The sequence below is a fragment of the Lagenorhynchus albirostris genome, chromosome 1 (genome assembly GCF_949774975.1).
Source record: "Lagenorhynchus albirostris chromosome 1, mLagAlb1.1, whole genome shotgun sequence".
Taxonomy (NCBI): domain Eukaryota; kingdom Metazoa; phylum Chordata; class Mammalia; order Artiodactyla; family Delphinidae; genus Lagenorhynchus; species Lagenorhynchus albirostris.
The window spans coordinates 41786548-41809418 of NC_083095.1; the positions used below are offsets into that span (position 1 = coordinate 41786548).

A 22871-nucleotide genomic window follows, 5' to 3' on the forward strand; every position below is an offset into this window, starting at 1 on the left:
TAAAGCTTTTATATACTTTTTGTTATATACTTTTAAGACTGATTTGTATTATAATTAGTTATGTATACATTTGTCTTCTCTACAAGAGTATGACTATAAACCACATCAGTTATTTTTGTATCTCCTTCCCTGATCTTTTCAACATAAAACACAATGCTCAGTAAATTTTTTGGATTTGTTTTAGTATGAGTTTTCATAATTAGGTTGCAGCTATAACGTTTTAACTACATTATACTAGATTACTAGTATTAAGTTGCAAAGTATTTGTTTTAGAACAATAAACAGTTTGTAATCATAGCCAAGTCTTTGTAGAAAACCAATGAAATTAAGAAATAAAAATATAACTAAAATACTCCCTCAGCATCACTCAGAGTAAAACAGACAAAGGATATTTCCCTTAATATTTACTGAGGCATGCCCTAGCATTAAGTTTCCTTGCCACAGTCAAAAGTAATCAGAAGATGAAGGAAAAACAGGTTTGCCACTTTTACAAAAACAGAAGTATAATTACTTGATAAGGTCTTCTAAATGATAGCTATTCCAACATCAGTCCACCCAGTTACATTCATAGAAAGTGCTAACCTCTTTTTCCCTGAGTACCATTCAATGAAGAACCAATGTAAAACAAGAGGAAGCATAGCCATAAATCCAAGATAGAGCCAATCATAAAGTTCTGGAGACTCTGTGCAAGGCTGACAATACTTCTGTGCATTTGTTCTCTGTCCTCTTGGACACACCTATGATATATAAGAACAGTATTTTATGTAGAGATATTATCCTAGAACGTTAACACCTCCAAAAAATCATTCACTAAGACATCACATTTCAGTTTAAACATCTGTTTACATGTGCATCTTTTAAAAATAAAAGAGAAAGCATAAGTAAAATAAAAACCAATCTACATTGCATTTGCTATACCTGTATAAGGTTATTAAAGGACTCTTTATTAAGTTACTAAAATAGTTGACTAATAGTACATGAAAAACCTAGCTATTAACACCATATAAAAACTGCAGAGAAATGCTCTGGAGTTGTAATGCTAAATTATTGTCCAAATCACTTTTCTATATTAATAAAAAGTAATTAGAAATTATTATAAAACTATCAAATTAGAAAACTTAGTAACTGTGACCGTCAAGATGTATTATAGATATAAAATCAATATGACAACACAAATAAGGATTTTATTAATGCCTCCATATTCTTTTACAAGTTGAATACATCGAAGAAAAAAGTTATTCTACATGTGATTTCAGAAGCAAAAAGATTTTACAAATGAAATAACATACAAATGTTAAGACTTACCCCACATTCTCCATATATTTCAGTTGAGCCATTTTTAAATAACAGGGTCTTCCCACAATACAGTCCAAGGCATGCTGGTTGAATATCGACAGCTTTTTAAAAACAAATGCCAGTATAGTAACATCTTTTGTGATTATAAAAAATAAGGTAATAAGAGCTGAAACATTTGGCAGAAATATCTCAACACACTTTCAATTAAAAAATATGTATTAGACAAAAGTCTTGATGCATTTATTTAAAGGTTTCCTTTTACACTGTGACACTATTGAAGGTTACATGGAACCTTATTGCTAACACTGTTCCTTAAGATTAAGGTCCTCAACCAGCAGAGCGGACTTTATGCCCACAACTCAAAGCCTAACCTGGTACGTCTCCAGTGGCTCCAACCAGCCATTCCCCTTGATTAGATGGCCTAGCCTTTTGAATTTCCTTTTTTTTTTTTTTTTTTTAACTAGAGGACTAAGAGAGGATGGATACTTTTTATTTTGCCCAGTCAGGTCATTAAGTGCGAGCATACACACGAAATCTATTATCACCTTCCTTCATGACAGAACACCCTTTAATACCAGAGAAGCAGAAAGGACATAAGTTCAGAATAAAGGGAAGGCCTTTAAAGTAAATACATTCACCTTACAAGAAGCTTGTAAATTATCCTAACTTTGGTCATTTTTGTAGAGGACAAGTGAAGATTTCATCAAGGCTGTCACTGGGCCTCTGACCAATACTTAGGAACCACTGCATTAGAATCAACTCTCTGATCTCATGGCTTGGACAACATAAAAAGCGGCTCTTTTTAACCAAAAAACTCAGGGCCTACAGATTGTCTTTGACCTCATCTACAGGGAGAAACTATCGAACGAGTTTGTTTCATCAGTGACATCTGATTCCCTTCAATCATTGACTCATTCCTTCAGTAAACATGCATTAAGTGTCTGATACCACTGGTGAAGGGCCCCTAAAGATTCACGGAGGAACATGACAGAGTCCCGACCCTCAAAGAACCTACAGCCTCATGTGGAATAAATCCAAAACAACTGTGGCCAAATGTGAATTAACTTGGGAAATTATGCATTCTATGGCTATTCTTGAACAATCATTTCCCAAATTCTTCATGAATTCACAATCTAGAGACTGCCTGATCCACCATACTCTTTCTTCTTTCAAACTCAAGTAGACTTTTTTCTTTCTCCTTGTGCTTAAGAGAAAAATAGAAATGGCGCTGACTAAAATGTCTCAAGTTTAATATTTTCCCTTTTATCAAATTTCTGACTTTTTAAAAAACCCATGGGCTTCTTTACCTTACTTGACACTTATTTTTAAACCAGTTGTAATCACAATGTTCTAAACTAATAGACGGAAACGAGTTGTTTCAGATTTTTTGAGAAGGCAGAAGGTAAAGAACTGGAAACCTTCTATACCGGTTTTGCACCTAGCAGATGCATAATAAATACATTTGAGTGTAAATATTCTAAAATTTCTCAAAATCCAAGGCCTGAAAACCGGTATGATAAACTGAACGCAACAGCTTACCGTCGACCAAAAAAACCCTAGCTCCCACTGCACGCTCACTTTCCCCTTTGATTTCCTTTAGTAAAGGAGGTCTAGATTTTTTGTTTTTCAACCGTCATGCCCCTTTGTGAAAGGCCCCCCAAACTTAACGTTTGATGCTGAAGCAGGACACAACCGTTAAGCAGCAATTAGCTTCTGCTTCCTTTCCTGTTTTCCTGCACTTACGCCCGCGCTTTAAATTGTCAAGTCAACTCTCAGGAATGTTAAACAAAGGGACCGAAACAAAGGGACTGAGGTGACATTTTGAACAAACAACAAAGGCCTGGCCTCTTCCCCCAGTACGCAGCCGGCGTCCCCTCTGCAGTCGGTCTCCTCGCTGCAGCCTGTCTGGAGCAGAGACTACCCCTATCCCACCTCGGCCCGGCCAAGAGTTGCTGGGAGCAAGGGACAACGATTCGCCGCTATCCGGAGGCCACCCGCTGTGGCCGAGCCCAGAGCTGGGAGTGTAGGGAAGAAGCAGAGACTAGGATAAATGCTTCCCGGGACCTCGGCAATCACTCACCCATCGGCAGCTTGTAGGTTTCCTTGGAGAGTTTCGTGGATCAGCCGACCCGGCCGCAGCGCCCGGACATCCGGGCCAAAGCCGCCTCGACGGCTCCGCCTCCTGGTAACCCGGGCGACCGCTCCGAAGCCCCGCCCCGCCTCGGGCTTCCGGGTCTCTGCTCGAAGGCCCCGCCCTTCAGGTGGCGCTGCGGCCTGGACCTCTGGCGGGGAGGAGGCGGGTTGGAAACACGAGCGGCTGTGCGGTTGTCGATTCCCCATCTGGACGCAGACGATGGCGAGCCCGCCGGCTGTGCCCCGGTTGCCTCCGCACGACACGAGGACGCCGGCTCTGTCGGTGGTGGACATGCACACGGGCGGCGAGCCTCTGCGCATCGTGCTGGCTGGGTGTCCGGAGGTGGTCGGCCCCACGCTGCTGGCCAAGCAGCGCTACATGCGCCAGCACCTCGACCACGTGCGGCGACGGCTGATGTTCGAGCCCCGGGGGCACCGGGACATGTACGGGGCTGTGCTGGTGCCGAGCGAGCTGCCTGACGCGCACCTGGGCGTCCTGTTCCTGCACAACGAGGGCTACAGTTCCATGTGCGGCCACGCGGTGCTGGCTCTGGGCCGGTTCGCGCTCGACTTCGGGCTGGTGCCAGCGCCCCCCGCCGGCGCCCGCGAGGCCCTGGTCAACATCCACTGCCCGTGCGGGCTGGTAGCCGCCTTCGTGGAGTGCGAGGGCGGCCGCAGTGGCGGCCCGGTGCGCTTCCACAGCGTCCCGGCCTTCGCGCTGGCCACAGGTAACCGGCGGGACCCTTCCGGCCCTGCAGCCCAGGACCCAACTAATTACACTGTCTCTCTGGGCTGGAACCCACGCACCGCAACTAACCCACCCCACAAAGCCTTTACAATCAGTAAAAAGGTAATTCTAAATAACTGCAAGTGTGTGTCAGCACCTTGCCCTTGCGAATTTGTGTGGTGCATGCAATTTGATTACCCCGCAGATCTATCCGTCTGTGGTTTGGGGAGAGTCTTGAGGGGTACAGAATTCCGTGCTTCCCATACTCAGCGACTCATTCTCCACTCGTCAGGCATTCCTAGAGATTTCACAGTTGGGTAAGGCAAGGTCCACTAGGGTCAAGGAAAGTGCAAAGAACCGGAGCTCCAGGCTGGCTAGAATATGATTGCTAGACACATTATTACACCCTGACAAGTTAGTAAACACGTTACTAAAAGTCATCTGTAAAAATTGCCTTCCCCACTTATTGGGGGAAGAATTAAATATTTTCGAGAAGATACAGATGTTGCTGGTCTAATTCTTTAAGAACAGGTACAGACATTGCCTGGGTCCAAATCCTGACACACCCTTAAAGCTATGCGAACTTAGTCAAATTACTGACGCCCTCCGTGTCCATTGTATCTTCATTGGTTATCTCATTGAGGTTTTTTTGAGGATTTAATGAGTATACAAGGTACTTAGAATTTTAAAAAAACATCTTCCTAGACATAGAAAGACTGCAGAATATATAGGGTTGCTAGTTACAGTTCTCTAGGTGTGCAGGGCCTTTAAAAGGCTTTGGTGGGTTCTCTAGTACAGAGCCTGTATGTCATGTAAAACAGAGTGTAACTATTCATCCTTACAAAGAGGGAGATTGCTACAAATTCCATCAGCAAAGGCTGAATTCTATCAAGATGCTTTAGTAGTCTGACTGGAAGTGAACTGGGAGCTAATTTAGTCAATCCAGCAATAGGGTTATCATTCCTTTTCTTCAAAGTCTTCCAGCTGTGCAAATCATTCTGTTAATTTGATCTTGATCCTCCTCGTGGATTTGGGTTCAAGTTTAGCCTGATTATAAATGTTATGAATGATGCAGTAATAGCCCAGGTGTTTGAGAGTCTTAGAATACCTCAGGCAGCTGAAACACACAAGTTGATAAAGAATGCCACTGGGCAAACTGATGCCAGTTTCCCAGAAAGAATGGTGTCACGTCCGGATTGGGAGGGAACTTGAGGGAGACAGGAATTTATGTTAGGATTGCATCTTTAAAAATCTCAGCAGTTAACTAGCTTGGCTACCTGATTTCCCCTTACGCCACCCCAGCAGCAGATTAGAAGCACTCTAGATTTTGTGGGAAATGACAGCTGGCAGCAGGATCACCAACTACATACATCATAGTTTGGGGTAGGTTAGGGCAGGGGCAGTCAACCCCACAAGCACAGTAGTTCCTGAAAGCATCACTGTGTGACCATACTATAACCAGTGGGCATTAATGGTCACTTTGAGCCATTAAGAAAACGAAATCCTTAAATTCTCTACTTTGAAAATTGCATAAAAGGCAGATGGGTAGTGTCCAAGATCACGGCTCTGCCCCTCCCCATCTCTGTGACCTTGTGGAAGGGATTCCATGCCTCAATGTCATCTATAAAATGAGGATGACAACAGTCCCTACCTCAGGATTGCTGAGTTCATCTCCACCCAGCTAACATGAAGACTCTTTAGTTTTATTCACTGTATTTAAGTGCTAGAACAGTACACAGTCAGTGACTATTTGTTGTGTAAATAAATGAAATTCAGAGAAGAATATGCTGATTGGCAAATGTAAATATCTGTCCTCTTAAGAGCCCTGTTCCAGTTGGAAGTTAAACTTTTGGCTTTAATATTAACATTTATTGTATTCCTAAGCTGTGCCCACTATTCCCCACACATTATCACATGGAATTCTCAAAACAATCCCTTTAGGACGGAAACAGCAATTCCATTTTACGCATGAGGACTTCAAAGCCACACTTAGCTTTCCCCATTCTGGCAGTCCCACATTTCCATCTATTTCCTGAGTCTCCTTTCATTAAACCTGCTTTTCATGTTGCATCAGCATCAAGATAAAGACATTTTTGATTCACTTTTGCTCTTAAGTTCCACAGGTGTGTTTTACTCCTTTGATTATAAACTTGCTCTGTTTTGACACATCATGTGTTAAAAGGGTCCTGTGGTTCTACTCTAACTGGTAGCCCCCTGGTATCTTTGTATGACTCACTGTGCAAACTCAGGAATACAAGAACTATTTTATTTTTCACAACTTAATTTCTGAATTTGAGACCCCTCTCTGCCCTGTTGGTTGACTTAGCTTCATCCTTCCACAGGCTGGCCCCTTTTTCGATAATCTGCATGAGAGGCACCTACATTTTCCTTCATAGTTTTCACACATTCATGTCCCAGAATTTCCTCTCTCTCTGCCTCTATGATGTTTTCTAGAAAAGATCTTCAGAATAGTTAACAAAATATGTATGTATGATTTAGGAAAAACATGGTATTCATGTTCTAAAACTTATACAAACCTCATTAACTTAAAAATAGAAAGATGTACTGAGCTAAAGGTCTGTTATTAATTACGTGATGCATACTCATTTTGAAAATGGATTTTTGCTCCATTCCTTTGTACAATAGGAAAAAATACCCCCACCCCAACCCCCAGAAATACACATATATTTAAAATGCTGTGAATTTTATTGCTGAAATACTAAAACAAACTTATTTTCAAACACATCTTTTTTAGATCTCCTAGTGGATGTTCCCGGTCATGGAAAGGTGGTGGTGGACATTGCATATGGTGGCGCGTTTTATGCGTTTGTTAGTGCTGAAAAGTTAGGACTTGATGTTTGTTCCACAAAGACAAGGGACCTCATGGATGCAGCAAGTGCAGTGACAGAAGCAGTGAAATCTCAGGTCAGTACAGATGCTGCTATCATAGCAGATACCCTCCTCTGTGACATGGAGGGGATAAAAATGACATGTCTATACAGAAAATTAAATATCTCTGAGTTCAAATTATCAGTAGTACTAAGAATAGGGTACTGGTTATAATCTTAGACTCTAGAGCAAGACTACCTGGTAGTTGTAGTTTTGCTACTTGTAGCTTTTATAACCTTGAACAAGTTACATAACTTCCATGTGCCTCAGTTTTCCTAGCTGTAAATGGAAATTATGAAATACCTGCTTCATAGGGAGTTGTAAGAATAAGTCAATATGTGTAAAGGACTTAGAATAGTGCCTAGCCATAGTAAATGTTCAATAAATGGTAACTATTATTAACTTTAATAATACATAATAATAATATAATTTGTGGTTACTTAAACATAGAAAATGTATTATATAATATTCCACTAATTTGAAATGCTTTGATATATGTGGTCATTCTGCAAACCTTGAAAATAATGAATGTAAAATATAGCTTACAAAATAGATTTCATTAAATTTGATCAGACTTTCTCTTATTTCACAGAGAACATTAATTCCTAGTTAGTGAATTTTTCCTATATTGCTAAGAAGTTACTTAAATAACCACTCAAGTAACTCTAGTTTGGCTTGGGAAAACTATTGTTATAAAATCAGTTTAGATAATAAATAATTCTAGAATATTCTTTCCTTTCTAGCACAAGTGTGCCTTTTTACCTAATTGGGACCTATATATAAAACTCAATTTTACCTAACTGGGATCTATATATAAAACTCATATACATATTTTAGCATATGAGAATTTATCATTCTAAGTAAAAAATAACTTAGGAAAGATAGAATCTAATATACTTCTACTAATTATTTATGGGCCTATTTAACATATCTGAGGCTTTATTTTTAACATAATAACTTAAATAACAAAATGAATATATACCATATCCCTGTTCTAAATTATCATCTTTCCAGGACTGTCAATACCAATAGGTAGAATTATTTTATCATAGTAACTTCTGAAACTCTGAATTTACATCCATTTTCTGTTCTAGTAAGCAGACAGCTAATAGTTTAACAGTTTGACACAAAATAATTTGACCTTATTTTTAATAAAATCAAGAGAAAAAGGCATTGTTTTCTTAATAAAAGGAGTAATTTTGAAGTTCTCAAAGCTAGAACTTCTCACCAAGGTGGCAAGGGGTGGACTTTGAGGAAGGAAGGATTCTGAAAAAAATATGAGTAGTTCTGTCAGTGGTGAAGCAGGCAGTAGGACTACTTTGTGAATTGCTGATTATTCATACTGCTAATGCAGATTTAGGCAAAGGCCATTTGGTGGGGGGAGGGAGCTAAAGTAAATATAAAATAAATTCATCTTTGTCCTTTTAGCAAACATTTACCAAGGACTTATTGTATGTCGGACACCATGTTAGATGCTGGAGACCCAGAGGAAGACCAAACCCCACGACCTTCAAGGAGCTCAGTCTAGTGGGGGAAGCATCCCTGTGGGCAGTGTGATGTACTGGTGCTATTGTGGAGGTGGGGCATAGGGGCTTTAAGAGGTCAGAGAACAAAGATCCAATATACGGGCCTCTTTAACTGGGTTATAGATGGACTCTTTGGATTTTAAGAATCCAAATCTCTTCAACTGCTTTAAATGACAGGTAAGTGATAGTGGAATATACTAACTGTAAGGATACAATGGAAGTAAGGTTATAGTAATCTCAGCCAAGCTACCAGGCATTATAGGAATCCAGAAGTTAAACAACCAGACCTCCCAAGTTCAGGAAGCATCGCACATTTGGACCTGACCAAGCTTTACCACTGACGTGCCCTAGCTCCCCTGCCAGTGCCTGCTTCTCTCTGTGTGTACCTGCTGCTTTTTATGATACTGACTTCATCCTTTCTAAGTCTTTTTTGACCCATCCAATTGTTTCTCTTACCTAAAAGCTTCTACATCCTTATACTTTTTGCTTGCTCATGGCCTCTGACAGTTCTTGTATCTATCAGTGGTATTAATTTCAGCTCTAGATACTCATTGCTTGATTTTTCTACATTATCCCCTTCAAGTTCCTGAGGGTGAGAGTAGGATTGCCTTAGCTCCTCCTGCTTGAGCAGCCATGGGTGGCCTGTGAATTGACCATCCTGGGGTCAGTGCTGGGGTCAGCGGTTAAAAGAGTATGTGTTTTGGGAGGTATGTGTATAAAATAGGACTGTTCCTTTAGTAGAGGCTATGTGCAGGCCGACTTCCTTAGAAAGGGCTCAAAGTTATGATAAAAATCACAACTTCCAACAAAACTATCTTTATTCATCTAGAGAAAGACATAATTTCTAGTATTTAGTGCTGTGACCCAAAAAATATTTTTTAAATGATAAAGATGGAAAAATTATGTCTGAGTACCCCATATATGTTATTTAAAAGATAAGTTTGAATGAAAATATTTATTTTATGTGTGGTTGATAATTATTTTATTTACAGTTTAAAATTAATCATCCTGACAGCGAAGACCTTGCCTTTCTATATGGAACTATATTAACAGATGGAAAAGACGCTTATAGTGAGGAACCAACCACCAACATCTGTGTGTTTGCAGATGAACAGGTATTAAAACTGGAATTTTTAGGCACACAGCCAGGTAATATGGAACTAGAACACTGTGAACACTCTCATCTTCATTTATTCTGCGGCAGGTTGACAGAAGTCCTACCGGCTCAGGAGTGACAGCCCGAATTGCCCTACAGTATTACAAAGGGCTTCTAGAACTGAACCAGACCAGAGCCTTTAAAAGCAGTGCAACCGGCTCAGTATTCACAGGGAAGGCTGTGAGGGTGAGTGGCACCCTTAGCTTCTCATTTGTAAGTATGTTACTTTTGAGACTGTGGAGAACTAAGGTGGGTGTTACATAAGTTTTTCACTTAGCTCTTAGAAGAGAATTTTAAGACAGGCCTGAAAAAACTTCTGTTCAGCTAGGATATTGGTTTTCAAAGTGTGGAAAGGACCTTGAGGTCCTATCCATGGGTCCACAAAATCAAAGATATATTCATAATAATACTGAGGCGTTGCTTCCTTTTCACTTTCATTCTCTCACAAATGTACAGTGGAGTTCTCCAGGAGCTACATGATGGGTGGTATACCAACTGATTGAATGCAGAAACAAATACAAGAAACTAGCTGCCTTTTGTTATGCCGGACATTAAAGAGATTTGCAAAAATGTAAAAAATGCCATATTTCTCATTAATTTTTTTTTGTTTTGGCAGATGTAGTTATTTTCACAAAAATTTGCTTATGACAAAATGTAATCAGTTTATTATTTTTAAATGCATTAATGAACAAATATCTTTTTTTTGAATTTTATTTACTGTTTTTATACAGCAGGTTCTTAACAAATATCTTTAATTCCCAATATAGAAAATATTAATTGATATAACTGAAATAAACAAAAACTCTCTGAGGTCCTAAAATCTTTTTAAATTGAAGTATAGTTGATTTACAGTATTTTGTTAGTTTCAGGTATACAACATAGTGATTCAGTATTTTTGCAGATTATATTTCACTGTAGGTTATTATGAGATGTTGGGTATAATTCCCTGTGCTATACAGTATATCCTTGTTGCTTATCTATTTTATAGATAGTAGTTTGTATCTGTTAATCCCATACCCCTAATTTGTCCCTACCCTCTTTCCTTTCCCCTTTGGTAAGCACAAGTTTGTTTTCTATATCTGTGAGTATGTTTCTGTTTCACATATACATTTATTTGTATTATTTTTTAGATTCTACAAATAAGTGATATCATATAGTATTTGTGTTTTTCTGTCTGGCTTTCACTAAGCACAATATTCTCTCCATCCACGTTAATAATAATAATGGCATCCATAATAATGGCATTATTTCACTGTTTTTTGTGGCTGAGTAATATTCCATTGTGTGTGTGTGTGTGTGTGTGTGTGTGTGTGTACACCACATCTTTTTAATCCAATCATCTGTTGATGGACACTTGGGTTGCTTTCCCATCTTGGCTCTTGTAAATAGTGCTGCTATGAACATTGGGGTGCATGCATGTTTTTGCATTAGTGTTTTCATTTTTTCAGATATATACCCAGGAGTAGAATTTTTTGAGGAACCTCTGTATTGTCTTCCATAGTGGCTGCACCAGCTTACATCCCTACCAACAGTATAGGAGGGTTCCCTTTTCTCCACATCCTCACCAACATTTGTTATTTGTAGACTTTTTGATGACAGCCATATTGATTAGTGTGAGGTGGTACCTCATTGTGGTTTTGATTTGCATTTCTCTAACAATTTCATGTGCCTGTTAGCCATTTGTATGTCTTCTTTGGAAAAATGTCTATTCAAGTCTTCTGCCCATTTTTTTTTAAAGATTTTTTGATGTGGATCATTTTTTAAGTCTTTATTGAGTTTGTTACAATATTGCTTCTGTTTCATGTTTTGGTTTATTTGCCCTGAGGCATGTGGGATCTTAGCTCCCCTACCAGGGATCAAGCCCACATCCCCTGCATTGGAAGGCAAAGTCTTAACCACTGGACGACCAGGGAAGTCCCTTCTGCCCATTTTTTCATTGGATTGTTTGGGTTTTTTGATATTGAATTGTATGAGCTATTTGTACATTTTGGAAATTAAGCCCTTGTTGTTCACATCATTTGCAAGTATTTTCTCCCATTCCATAGGTTGTCTATTTGTCTTATTGATGGTTTCCTTTGCTGTGCAAAAGCCTTTAAGTTTAATTAGGCCCCATTTGTTTATTTTTGCTTTTATTTCTTTTGCCTTAGGAGACAGATCCAAGAAAATATTGCTACTACTTATGTCAAAGAGTGCCTATGTTCTCTTCTTCCAGATTTCCCAGCACTACTTATTGAAGAGACTGTCTTTTCTCCATTGTATATTCTTGCCTCCTTTGTCGTGTGTTGACTGTAGGTGTGTGGCTTTGTTTCTGGGCTCTCTATTCTGTTCCATTGATTTATTTGTCTGTTTTTGTGCCAATACCATGCTGTTTTGACTACTATACCTTTGTAGTATAGTCCAAAGTCTGGGAGGGTTATACCTCCAGCTTCATTCTTTTTTCTCAGGATTGGGGGCTTTTATGGTTCCGTATATATTTTAGGATTCTTTGTTCTGGTTCCGTGAAAAGTGGCCTGGGTATTTTGATAGAGGTTGCATTAAATCTGTAGATTGCTTTGGGTAGTATGGCCATTTTAATAATATTATTTCTTCCAATCCAAGAGCATGGGATATCTTTTCATTTGTTTAAATCATCTTCAGTTTTCTTCATCAGTGTTTTATAGTTTTCAGCATATAGGTCTTTCACCTCCTTGGTTAAGTTTATTCCTAGGTATTATTTTTTTGACCTGATTTTAAATGGGATTTTTTTTACTTTCTGATATTTCATTATTGGTGTGTAGAAACGTGACCAATTTTTGTATATTAATCTTGTATCCTGCAACCTTGGTGAATTTATTTATTAGTTCTAATAGTTTTAGAGTGGAGACATTAGGGTTCACTATATAGAGTATCATGTCATCTGCAAATAGTGACAGTTTTACCTCTTCCTTTCCAATATGGATAACTTTTATTTCTTTTTCTTGTCTGATTGCTATGGCTAGGATTTCCAATACTAGGTTAAATAGAAGTGGTGAAAGTGGGCATCCTTGTCTAGTTCCTAAATTTAGTGGGAAGGCTTTCAGCTTTTCACCATTGAGTATTATACTAGCTGTGGGTTTGTCATAAATGGCCCTTATTATGTTGAGATATGTTCTCACTGTACCCACTTTGATGAGAGTTTTTAATCATGAATGGATGTTGAATTTTGTTGAATGCTTTTTCTGCATCTGTTGAGATGATTATGTGGTTTTAGTCTTTCCTTTTGTTAATGTAGTATATATCACAGTGATCGATTTGTATATGTTGAACCATCCTTGTGACCCTGGTATAAATCCAGCTTGATCATGGTGTATGATCCTTTTTATGCATTCCTGGATTTGGTTTGCTAATATTTTATTGAGGATTTTTGCATCTATATTCATCAAAGATATTGGCCTGTAATTTTCTTTTTTAAGTGTCTTTGTCTGGTTTGGTGTCAGGATAATGGTGGGTGAGGTCCTCAAATCTTAGGGTATAAAGGGATCCTGAGACCAAAATGTTTGAGAACCATTAAATTAGGGTTTGGATTTTTTTTGTTTTTATTCTATAGGAATGTTCCATTTTATAAAATAAGATGTGAAAGTCCTGAAAAGTTGTGGAAAGTATTTTTGTAACGGAATCAAATTATAAATGAGCTAACAGCTAATTAATGAATTTACTCATAGTAGTAAGTAAAATCTACTGTAGTGTGATTAAATTGCATCTAATAAATGAATCTACTCACAAAGAGTCCTTTAATATAGCAGATAACTTATCCTAATAAAGAGTTTTATATCCTAATGTAGCTGTTTTTAAAGTTTGTTCTTTTCTGAATATGGAATTTGCTTTAAGTTAGGGATTCATATATAATATGCTGATCTTATGGGATATGAAACCATTTATGTTATATGCAAAAACTTGGAATACGTTATCTTCAAGTCTGAGACTCAAGACAAAATAATAATCGACAACGTTTATTGGGTGCTTGACTATGTGTCAATTTCCAAGCTAAGCACTTCACATATACCGTCTCTTTTAATTCTCCCAAGAATCCTCTGAGGTCAGTAATGTTATCATCCTTTTTTCACAAGTGATAAAATGGAGAATTAGAGTTTAGATAATTTGCCAGAGGTCAAACAGACAGGTAACAGAGCCAGGCTATGCATGTGGGTCCCTCTGAGCAGAGCCTATACTGTTAACCACCATATTTTCTTGCTCTTAGGCAAACGTTTGATGCAGATGGGCAGTTTCACCCACGTGAGAGTGAACTCAACTCTCAACCACCCACTAATGATGACTCCCAAAGCTTCATCCCTACCATGCTTACCTGTGCCTCTCTCCTGAGTCTGACACTGTCCACTAAACTCATCTCAAGATGATTGTCCCAGAGATATCTCAAACTCAACTTGTTTACAAGTTCTTCCTTCCTAAATGTGTTCTTCCTGTCTCATTCCCCATCTCAGCTAATGGTGGCGCCAGCTTCACTTCCAAGCTAGAAACTATGGTCATATTTAACTCATCTCTATTCCTCACCTCCTACGTACATCAGTCCCCAGGTCTATCAATTCTGCCTCCAGAGTATCTCTATATTTTGTTCTCCATTCTCTAAAAACTGCCCTCCTGCCTCTAGATTTAATTGATGAATTAAGGTTCCTCTTAACAGATTGCTGGGTTTCTAGTCTCTCTCCTCTCCAATTTGTTCCCTACTTTACAGCTAAACTAAATAAAAAACACAAATCCAGTCACTTACCTTAAAAACCTCCCATTGCCTATATGATTAACTCTTGGGTTCTCTTTAAAATGATAAAAATTGAGAATACAACTTTTAGGCTAGATAAACTATGAGGGCAGTATCTTGATATTCTCCTTTTACCTTCTTTTTTCAGGAAGTAAAATGTGGTGATTTTAAAGCTGTTATAGTGGAAGTATCTGGACAAGCCCATTACACAGGTACAGCAAACTTTATAGTAGAAGATGATGACCCACTGAGGGATGGATTTCTTCTCAAATGACTTATATGACTTTTAAGGGCTTTCTTTAAATTGTTATCATAAGTAAATTTTCTCTGAATTACGTGGAAAACTGTATCCAAATTGTACATGTAAGCCAACTAACATTCTTCTTAAAATAATACACTGTGGTTAAATATAAAGTCATTATTCCTGTTTATACATGTGTATTGGTATGTTGCTTATAGAATACAAAATGCAGAATACTTTTCTAATTATTAACATATCAGGTAAAATTAAAACCTTAGTTCTTGTTACTTTTAAATATTCCTCTGTGGTAATTACTATAATATTCTGTTTTAAATGCTCTTTGAATAATAGCTTCAATTGTAGCCCTCACAGCAATGAGTCTTACAAGTTCATTATTTTAGTCTTCCAGTTTTTGAGTAAAATAATGCCCTCTCTCTAAGCAGCATGCAAGGGAGACAGCTTATTATAAAGTCCTCAGCACTTAGCAGTCATAAGCTGGGAAGTAATGGGATGGTCAGCTTCTTTGGGTGAGAGTTGTTGTAGCTGCTGCAGGGATGTCCTCTGTGCTGCAGAGCCCAGCTCCTATACCCGTAAACTCGTGAGGGAAGATCAAGAATCAGGCTTTTGATATATCTTTAAGGCTCTTATAAAAGGGGTTGTTTATTGCATTACTGAAGTATAGGTACACAGTAGGAGTCAATCAATAAATCTCTACAGTGGGGCAAGTCAACATACCCTGCCAACTACATGCCAGGTATTTTAAAACATGAAGGACATGTTAACTATTGGCGTTCTTGCTAGTTAATTGTGAACCTGTTAAAAAATAAAATTTGATCATTATCAGTCATTATAAAATGAAGTATTAAAAATTATTCACCATGTGATTTTCTCAATATTCAGTAGACTTTTTTTCTGGTGGGTGGGGGGTATTTTCTCAGTTTATTTTAGATTCATTGTTTTGACCTTAATTTGTGCTCTGAACTCTGTCAGCCTTGAATCAGTAGACTCTTTTTTGAGGTAAGTAATAGTATTTCTTTTTTTGAGCATACAGTGAAATAATCAATTCATTTCAACTGGCTGTATCATCCAGCAAGTCTGTGTAGACCCAGTTATCAGGTCTCTGATTGAATTACCTGACCAAAAGGAAGGCTGTAAAGTTAATGTTCTTGATTTCCCTATTAAATACACAAAAACTAATGTTTTCCATTCATTATCTCTTAAAATCTGTGGTAAAAAATTCACTTACCTCCAAAAAATAACACTAAATATGACCAAGAAATTTTCTACAGATTAGGGAGATTTGCTGTACTTTATTTTAATAGAAATAGAACAACTATTTGCTCTCTAAATTTCACAAGTCACATTAATTTGAAGAAAAAAAGACACATAGATTGTTTAGAAGTTTATAGCATTTTTGTAATGTGCACACACATCTCCCCTGCTCTAACGAGGTACACTGTGAAATTTGATTATTATTCTATGGCTACCGAGGGTGGGGAGTATTTTATCACTGACATTCTTTAGAATTGTTAGCACATGGTGATAACAAAAATGCAGACTGACATTTAGTCAGTTTTATTATTGTCTCAAAATTCTCTACAGACAGTGCACCCCCTGATCAACTGCACCCAGGCCGGCACTCCCTCCGCCCACCCATGGCATGCCACTGCTTTTGTCTCATTCATGAATATGAGAGAAATGCAAGCCAGAAGTGTCAATTAACTCCCTCAGGTCGCATTTAAGGCTGTCAGTCTAGGGCTTCTGACCCCAAGTCCAGTATTTTCCTGCTACACTTCCTCTGCCTCTAAGACAGGACAGCCAGAACTTGTTCTATGATAATACTTTAACAAAAATGTTATGTTTGTTGAACATTGAAAAATAGATACTGCCTAAATCTTCCTAACTTCTAATCCAAACCAGAGCCAAACCCTTGCAATAATATTCATTCCTTCTGTATTTCACCGTGTCTCCCGTGGAGTCAAAACCACTAGGGAAATCACCTGCTGTTCCTCTCACCTCCAAGTGTCTAATCAGTCACTAAGTCCTGTTGATTCTACCTTCTGAATACTGCTCACATCTATCCCTTCCCATCCTTGCTAAGGGTTTTGTCTCATCACTAACCTCTTTCAAGCAACTTCCTTCCCCTCATTGGTTCCTTCCTCTAAGGTCTTACTGAGTATCATCATAAGCAAAATGAAACAAACACCCCTTGTCCACCTTCCCTCTTCAGCCTGCTGTCTGTCACCCCTATTTCCTTCCCTTTGCTGTCAAGCTCCTAGATTCCTTACTCTCTTCTCATTGGGTACATTTTCTCATCTTCCATTTGCTACTCAACTATTGCAATCTGGTTTCGACCTCATTACTCATTGGAAACTATGCTTGATCTAACGGCCAGATTTAATGGTCACCCAAGGGTTTATGCAATCCATGGTGGATGCTGCTCCTTGCTTCTTGCAGGCAAGTGTGGTACATTTTAGAGCGCCAGCCTCTACTCCCTTGGTGCAGAGCTCAGACACAGGGCCATCCACTGAGGTTCTCAAGACCATAGGTTAGTACTCAGGCCCCATTAGTACCCATCGGGTGCTGCAGTTGTGTGGGCCCAGGTCCATCTCCTCTTCACCATGCACTTGCAAATCTTTGCTCCAGGTCCTCTAGACTCTGTAAGAGTTGGGGCACCCTCCTCTTCATCCCTCAAATTCCACAATTTCCATACCATCCCTCCTTAGGACAATGCCTCTCATACTTCAGTGTAGGTGTGAATTACCCAGGGATCTTAGAATGCAGATTCTCATTTCCTAGGCATGGGGTGGGGCATTTCTAACAAGTTCCCAGCTGATGCTGGTACTGCTGGTAGGAGGACTGCAGTTTTAACCAATTGATTTTAATTCCCTATTTGGGCCCAGGCTTTACAGGTGAGTCTCCCCTACCTGGAAACTTCTCCTCTTAGCTCTGAGATACATAAGAAGCCTGCTACCTCCCTACCTGAAGGTAAAGAATAGAGCTGACCTCATCATCACAGCAACTTTTCTGAGAAGAGGCTGGAAACTTACATTCTCCTCTTTTCTGAAAAGCAAAAGTAAAACAAAGCACCCCAAAACACAGGACAGCTGATTTCTCAGTTGGCCAAATATGCCTCATCAAATACATCACTCACCTGCTTAGCTTTTCTCCCTTTACCTGCTTCTTAATTTTTGCTACTCCCTAGCATTCCACCTATGGTTCCTTTCTCTCTTCACTCAATACTCTGTTCCTAAGTCATATTCATGCCCACGTTTTTCTCTCTTGCAGAGAGGCTGACATCTCCCAAGTCTCTAAATCCTAAGCTCCAGAGCCATACTGCAGATTCACTACTTGGTGGGCAAAGCAGACTCATCTGCCCCTAGAATGTGCCCCTCCTCCCATATTCCCTAATTTGATCAATGGTACCACCATCCATCGAGCCAGGAACTTGGGATCTATCCTTGGCTCCTTTTTCATGCTCTTTTGTCCTGTCTGTTGATGCTCTGAGGTGGATGTCTGTGGATTTGGCCGGCATCATTCCTTTCCCCTTCTTTTATCAACAACACTCTCCTTTTCCTTTGGGAAACCATCCATCCCCTGCACATAGCCTTGATGGGGCTGCCAGACAAGGGGTACTCCAATCAGACTGTCTCCTCTAAGACCTGGGATCTTGAGAGAAATGACATAAGGTCTGAAAAATGGTTGAAGCAGACTTATTCCTATAGAGCCCTAAAGAGATCACCCTCAGTTCCTTTCTGCTATCTCTACCTGTAGAGCTGCCCTGACTTTTCTTGTTCTTGGAGTTGGCTGTTAGACTGTCCTTTTGAACTCCCCCTATCCTTCCAGTAAATTCTGCTTTTGCTTAAATGAGACAGTGCCCTCAATGTATTGTTTATATCCAAAGACTCTAATCCATATACTGCCTCCTTCTTCACTGTAAATGCCTTAGTTCAGACTCTTTCAGTTCTCTCCTGGGCTATTATAATGCCTTTTCTTTTTTTTCCCAAATCTATTTATTCATTTATTTTTATTCATCTATTTTTGGCTGTGTTGGGTCTTCACCACTGCACGCGGGCTTTCTCTAGCTGTGAGGAGTGGGGGCCACTCTTCGTTGTGGTGCGCAGGCTTCTCATTGCGGTGGCTTCTCGTTGCAGAGCACAGGCGCTAGGCACGCGGGCCTCAGCAGTTGTGGCATGTGGGCTCAGCAGCTGTGGCTCGTGGGCTCCAGAGCACAGGCTCAGTAGTTGTGGTGCACGGGCTTAGTTGCTCCACAGCATGTGGGATCCTCCCGGACCAGGGCTCGAACCCGTGTCACCTGCAATGGCAGGCGGACTCCCAACCACTGCGCCACCAGGGAAGTCCCACAATGCCTTTTCTTAACTGGTCTCCCAGTTGCCAGATTCTCTTCCTACAGTCCTTATATTTTTAAACATTTATGACACTGTTTGCCTAAAACTAAGGTCTTTGGGCTAGGATCCTTATTTGTTGTTTCTGAAAACCTAAATAAACTAATCTGTTATATATTTTTGGCTTAGTTCAGTGGTTTTCAGCTGAGGTTGGCCTCCCCTGTCCCCCTGAACATTTGGCAATGTCTGAAGACATTTTTAGTTGTCACTACTGCCATCTCGTGGGTAGAGGCTAGGGTTACTGTTAAACATCCTACAGTGCCTAGGATAGCCTCCACAACAGACAATTACCTGGCTCAAAATGTCAATAATGCTGAGACCGAGAAACCCAGTCTTATTTACCACCTTAAATGAACTTATACTGTAAGTTTCCAGTAGGATATTTTTCCTCACTAAAATAAGTGCCCAAAACACTAATATTGTTGATTCTAAGACCTGAAGGTATACTAGTCGTTCCTGAGATCAGCGTTTCTCAAACAAGCATCAGAATCACTTGCAGGGCTCGTGGCTGGGCTCCATCCCCAGAGTTTCAGATTCAGTAGATTTGGGGTGTGGCCTGAGAATCTGCATTTCTAACAAGTTCCCAGGTCATGCGGATGCTGCTGGTCCAGGGTCCACACTTTGCAGACCACTGCTTTAGAGAACCCAAGGGTTTATCACACTTTCCCTCATTAGAGGCCATGCCCAGAAACTTGAGATGCAGCTTCCCTGGGCAGGCAGGCCCTTCCTGTTCCTGTATCTTCCCGCCAGATACCTGGAGCTGCATCTGTGGCGACTGCTTGGCTGGCAGCACCTTAAACTCAAAACATACCACATTCCAGAGAACTGATGAAGGCTGCCAGCAGGGCAAGGAACCAGTGACTCTCCCCTCTTCCCTGACACGTGTGAGAGAGTAATGGTCCTGGGGTCCAGGTCCTTGAAGACAAGGTGACATCCTGCCTCCAGGATGCATATCCTAGCTCCTGTATTAGAATCACCTTTGGCGTTTAGATTCATGGGCCCATCCTCAGTACTCCTGGGAGTCAGCCAGCCAATGTGCATTTTAATAAGCTTACTACATCAGTGGTTCTCAAAGTGTGGTCCTTGGACCAGCAATATCATCACCACCCAGCAACTTGTTAGAAATGCAAATTCTCGGACAAGACCCCAGATCTACTGAATCTGAACATCTGGGGCTGGGCCCAGTCAACTGTGTTTTAACAAGCCCTAGGTGCTTCTGTTGCATGCTCAAGTTTGAGAACACCTGGTTTAAGTTTTTCTGCTCCCTCAGGTTTAAGATCTCCGAATTTAGATTGTTTTCCACTTCAGGTTCTAGATTCCTTTCCTACCTGTAGATGCCAGAAACACCCACAGGAAGCAAAGCAACCCCCCCTCGCCCCTCGCCACCCGCCTCTCTGTAGGACATGTGTATCCAAGAGAGCTTGAGAGTGAACCCTTGTTGAATTTGGCCATCTGTGTGAGGACCAGTCCCGCTTTATCTGATCTGGCTGGGCAGTGGTCCCTGAGGGGGTCGACCTGGCACTCTCTGAAGCCCACCTCCCTGGCCGCATAACCTCGGGGAGAGGTGACATCCTGGACCGGCTTTTCTAGGGGTACTCGGCCGGCGTCCCGCCCCACGCTCTCGCGTAAACACGCGGTTTCCTTGGCAACACCTGGAACGCACGTCAAAAGCTCCGCGGGTCGCGGGCTACGGTCAACCCTTCGGCCGAGCGCAACTCCAGGCAGAGGCCCCTGACCCCGGCCCCGAGCCACCTCGGGCTTGCGGGCGCCTCCCCCGGTGCGGGATGAGCAGACCTGCGGCCGCCGCGGGGCCCCATGGAGAAGCGGCCGCCGGTGCGCCCAACAGTGAGCACAACCCTGTCGGGCAGCCCACACCCCGGCGCCCCATCCGCGGCCGGCACGCCTGGCCGGACTTCCTCTGCGGCGACGGCGACGGCCGTGCTCTCCTTCAGCACCGCGTCGGCCGCGGCGCTGGGGAACCAGAGCGGCGGGAGCGGGAGCGACAAAACTGGCGCCTCGGCTGGCGGCGGCCTCGGCGGGCACGGCGCGGCGGAGAGGCCACCGCTGGGCCCCGCGGCGGCGCCGCTGCTATCTCAGGGGGCGGCGGGGACGGCCCAAGCGCTCGTCCTACTGCTCATCTTCCTGCTGTCTAGCCTGGGCAACTGCGCGGTGATAGGGGTGATCGTGAAGCACCGGTAGCTCCGCACCCTCACCAACGCGTTCACCCTGTCCTGTCTCTGTCGGATCTGCTCACGGCGCTTCTCTGCCTGCCAGCCGCCTTCCTGGACCTCTTCACGCCGCCCGAGGGCCCGGCGCCCGCCGCCGCCGCCGCGGGGCCCTGGCGCCGCCAGCCATTTCTTAGCTCGTGCTTCGGCATCGTGTCCACACTCAGCGTAGCCCTCATCTCGCTGGACCGCTACTGCGCCATCGTGCGGCCGACGCGGGAGAAGATCGGGCGCCGCCGCGCGCTGCAGCTGCTGGCCGGGTCCTGGCTGGCGGCGCTGTGCTTCTCCTTGCCCTGGAAGCTGCTCCGTGCTACCTGGGAGTCCCCGGCGGCGCAGAGCTTCCACGGCTGTCTGTACCGGACGTCCCCGGACCCCGCGCAACTGGGCGCGGCCTACAGTGTTGGGTTGGTGGTGGCTTGCCACCTGCTGCCCTTCCTGCTTCTACCACTACCATGTCTGCAGGACCGTGCGCCTGTCGGACTTGCGCGTGCGGCCCCTGACCACCTACGCGCGCGTGCTGCGCTTCTTCAGCGACGTGCGTGCGGCCACCACAGTGCTCATCATGATTGTCTTCGTCATCTGCTGCTGGGGACCCTACTGGTGCTGCTGTGCTCCTGGTGCTGCTGACCGCGGCCCGGCAGGCCCAAGCCACGCAGGCTCCCTCGCTCCTCAACGTGGTGGCCGTATGGCTGACCTGGGCCAATGGGGCCATCAACCCTGTCATCTATGCCATTCGCAACCCAAACATTTCGATGCTCCCAGGGCGCAACCGGGAAGAGAGCTACCGGACTAGGAACATGGACGTTTTCCTGTCCAACCAGGGCCCGGCTCTGCCGGCTAGAAGCCGCAATCCCCTTCGAAACCGCTATAGCAACCACCTGGGGGCCTGCAGCAGGATGTCCTCTTCCAGCCCGACCAGCGTGGTGGGAGGAGACGTGGCCATGCGGGCTCGCAAAAATCCAGTTGTGCTTTTCTGCCCGGAGGGGCCACCAGATCCTGCGACAGCAGCAGCTAAACAGCCTAAATCCGAAGCGGGGGATACCAGCCTCCAAGAAGGGTTGGGATGCACAGCTTGTGAAGACAAATTTTCACCCGCTTCGATGAACAATACAGGATTCCGGGGAGAATCGTGTGCTTAATAAAGCCAAACATTTACAAAAAGGACAGAGGGGGAGGCTTACCACTTCCCCCAAACAACATACAAAACAGTGTCCTTTCCTTCAGAAGCGCTGAAAGGAATGTAAAGTGCAAAACTTAAAACGATGTTTAACCACACAACCAAGCATTGTGAACTGTAAGTGCCAAAAATAACAAAAATAAAATTCCCAATTACTGAAAAGCTCATATTACAGGAATCACAGTGGGAAACAAACAAAAAAATTCATTGAATCCAACTGGTTCATATACATAGACTTTCAGGAAAGAATGAAGACCTTAAGAATTGCTCGAAGGCCCCTCTAAATCACCAGCATTCAGCAGAACTTCAGATTTCTAGAACTTGCACCTCTGACACATGCCTTGGGTGCTTAGGTTAGGAGTC

At 42.2% G+C, this 22871-nt stretch overlaps 3 protein-coding genes across 11 annotated transcripts in view; 2 read left to right on the top strand and 1 right to left on the bottom strand.

Moving 5' to 3' along the window:
* JKAMP (JNK1/MAPK8 associated membrane protein) overlaps positions 1–3545 on the bottom strand; it is a 17758-nt gene extending 14213 nt beyond the window's left edge. The window contains exons 1-3 of one of the 5 annotated variants that reach the window (XM_060141957.1): positions 3377–3494; positions 1306–1397; positions 583–737 (exon numbers count right to left, since the gene is read on the bottom strand). In XM_060141957.1, the coding sequence (XP_059997940.1) occupies positions 583–737; positions 1306–1397; positions 3377–3380 (251 nt within the window). In that variant the 5' untranslated portion in view covers positions 3381–3494. Of the gene's footprint in view, positions 1–582; positions 738–1305; positions 1430–3376 lie in introns of all 5 variants that reach the window. The other 4 variants (XM_060141968.1, XM_060141962.1, XM_060141982.1 and 1 more) reach the window with 4 other exon arrangements.
* Positions 3526–15880, top strand: L3HYPDH (trans-L-3-hydroxyproline dehydratase). 5 transcript variants are annotated; one of them, XR_009539151.1, is made up of 6 exons: positions 3526–4157; positions 6912–7081; positions 9564–9686; positions 9776–9913; positions 10184–10298; positions 13944–14597. XR_009539151.1 is itself a non-coding variant. In XM_060141952.1 (5 exons), the coding sequence occupies exons 1-5, from the start codon at positions 3650–3652 to the stop codon at positions 13953–13955; spliced, it is 951 nt and encodes a 316-aa protein (XP_059997935.1). In that variant the 5' UTR covers positions 3526–3649; the 3' UTR covers positions 13956–14597. The 5 variants fall into 5 exon arrangements, 4 of the variants coding, with proteins under 4 accessions (XP_059997935.1, XP_059997931.1, XP_059997921.1 ...); XM_060141952.1 differs by lacking the exon at positions 10184–10298; XM_060141948.1 differs by lacking the exons at positions 10184–10298; positions 13944–14597 and adding an exon at positions 11875–13489.
* Positions 15881–20921: 5041 nt separating this feature from the next.
* GPR135 (G protein-coupled receptor 135) lies at positions 20922–22578 on the top strand. The gene is given in 4 exon segments (XM_060167016.1): positions 20922–21333; positions 21336–21765; positions 21767–21929; positions 21931–22578. Coding segments are annotated over 4 exon segments (1545 nt in total). The 3' UTR covers positions 22471–22578.
* Positions 22579–22871: the final 293 nt, after the last annotated feature.